Genomic DNA, 2,161 nt, shown 5'->3' on the forward strand with positions numbered 1-2,161 from the left:
CCTCAAGTGCCCCCGCGGCTGGAAGGGGTCACTGCCTCCCTGGCCCTCCCTGTGTGAGAGGGACCAAGTGACCACCGCCAGGGCCGGGCCCGGGCTCGCGGGTCCTCATTCAGGCAAGCCGCCCTTGGCCCAGGGGGAGGCCGCCGACCCCACGGTGTGGCTGGGAGCAGGAACAGCACCGCACACGGGAGGCCCTTGGGCGCTGGCGGCCCCACGCCCGCGCCAGCACGCAGCCGGCGAGTCACAGCCTGAGCTCAGGTCTCAGCCAGCACCTCGGGATGGAGCCTTGAGCAAGGCATTAGGCATCTATCCACACATTCCCCTCAGCATTTGAGAGATGGGGTCTCGTCATGTGGTCCAGACTGGTGTCGAACAAGCAACCCTCTGGCCTCGGCTTCCTGAGTTGCCGAAATGACAGTCCAGAGCCACTGCCCCGGCTGTTTGGCAGCATTTCCTCTCCACTGTCTCATCCACACAGCGGGAATTATGACGATTCCACCTCAGTTCATAAAATGCCAAGTGAGGAAAAGCTAGTGGAGCAGCCTGGCACCATTCCTGCTGCCATGAGAAGAATGAGTTGTCTGGGCTGGGGATGGTGGCTCGCGCCTGTAATCCCAGCACGCTGGGAGGCCGAGGTGGGGGGGTGTGTCACTTGAGGCCAGGAGTTCTTCAAGACCGGCCTGGGAAAAATAGCAAGATCCCATCTCTAGAAAATTATTTTTGTTTTTGTTTCGTTTTGTTTTTTTGAGTTGGAGTCTTACTCCATCTCCAGGCTAGAGTGCAGTGGCACACTCACAGCCACCCCAGCGTCGACCTGCTGGGCTCTGGCAACCTTCCACCTCAGCCTTCCAAGTAGCTGGAACCACAGGTCCAATAAATTTTAAATTTTTAAAATTTTTAAAATTTATTGTAGAGACGAGGTCTCGCCAAGTTGCCCCAGCTGGTCTCAAACCGGCGGGCTCAGGCAATCTGCTCGCTTTGGCCTCCCAAAGTGCTGGGATTACAGGCTGAGCCACTGAGCCTGGCCAAAAATTATTTTTCTAAGTTAGCCAAGTGTGGTGGTGTGTCTGTAGTCCCAGATACTCAAGAGGCTTAGGCAGAAGGTCACTTGAGCCTAGGAACTTGAGATCAGCCTGGGCAACATAGCAACCTCCTCTCTACAGAAAATTGAAAAACAAGCTGGGCAGAGTGGCGCACGGTGGTGGACCTAGATACTTGGGAAGCTAAGTAGGGAGGATCACTTGAGCCTGGGAGGTCACGGCTGCAGTTAGCTATGATTGCACCGCTGTCCTCCGACCTGGGCCACAGAGCAAGACTGCCTTAAAAAACCCTAATAAGAAACATGATAGCAATAGCAATCTTCTAGACTACAGGCGTCCACAGTCCCAAGGCTGAGCAGGGAGAGCCTGGGTTCGAGCCCCCAGGTGCCCGACACAGGCAACCCCTGGCCGGTCAGCCCTCCTCTCCGGGGCCCCGCACTGTTAGCGCCGCAGTTCTCGCTCGGGGCGGGAGCTCACGTGGGGTACTCGGGCACGCGATCCTTGAAGGCAGGCAGCTCCGTCACATACTCGTTGTAGAGCCACTTGACCTTGAAGTGCAGGTTCATGTAGTCCGCGCTCTTGCACAGGCGATGCTTGTCATGCTCTGGGGAGGGGAGGGGCATCAGCTGGGGAAGGCCTCACCCTCTGTCTTGCGAGGGGCTGCCTGCTCTGGCCACAGCTGGCATCTGGCTTGGGCATCGCAGCCTTGGAGGGGACACCGAGGCATGGCTGCCTGCTGCGGCCTGGCTGAGACACACGGGGAGGGGACTCACCCTCCATGGCGTACTTCATGTCCTGGGCAAACAGGTTCCACATCACCTCAGCGCTGATCTTGCCTACATTCAGCTCCTGGGGAAACCTGGCAAAGTTGCAGGAGTAAGGAACCTCGGCACGCAGAAGCCACGCCGCGTGGGAGCTTTTGTCCTTCCCCGCCCCGTGGGGGGTGGGGAGAGGGACCTGGGCTCGCGCTCCTTGGCCACCGACTTGCACGGGACTCTGCGCTCAGGTCCTGCTCTCCCTGCGCTGCCAGCCGGGATCCACCTCGCCCCTCTCTCATCCGCTCGCCCGTCCAGCTCGCACCGTCACTCACCCGCCCACCCAGCTCTTCGTCTCCCCCTCCG

General features: G+C 59.2%; 1 protein-coding gene and 1 long non-coding RNA gene across 2 annotated transcripts in view; both read right to left on the reverse strand.

The window, feature by feature from the left end:
• LOC103270473 (protein unc-13 homolog A-like) overlaps positions 1-109 on the reverse strand; it is a 4,133-nt gene extending 4,024 nt beyond the window's left edge. Inside the window, exon 1 of the mRNA XM_021717238.1 lies at positions 65-109. Coding sequence (XP_021572913.1) covers positions 65-109 — 45 coding nt within the window. The remainder of the gene's footprint in view (positions 1-64) is intronic.
• Positions 110-1,514: 1,405 nt separating this feature from the next.
• Positions 1,515-2,161, reverse strand: part of LOC103270466 — a 1,620-nt gene continuing 973 nt past the window's right edge. The window contains exons 2-3 of the long non-coding RNA XR_504976.1: positions 1,814-1,899; positions 1,515-1,644 (exon numbers count right to left, since the gene is read on the reverse strand). This is a non-coding gene — a long non-coding RNA (uncharacterized LOC103270466). The remainder of the gene's footprint in view (positions 1,645-1,813; positions 1,900-2,161) is intronic.

Source organism: Carlito syrichta, unplaced genomic scaffold, assembly GCF_000164805.1.
Source record: "Carlito syrichta isolate Samal-C Ts95f unplaced genomic scaffold, Tarsius_syrichta-2.0.1 Scaffold107964, whole genome shotgun sequence".
NCBI lineage: Eukaryota > Metazoa > Chordata > Mammalia > Primates > Tarsiidae > Carlito > Carlito syrichta.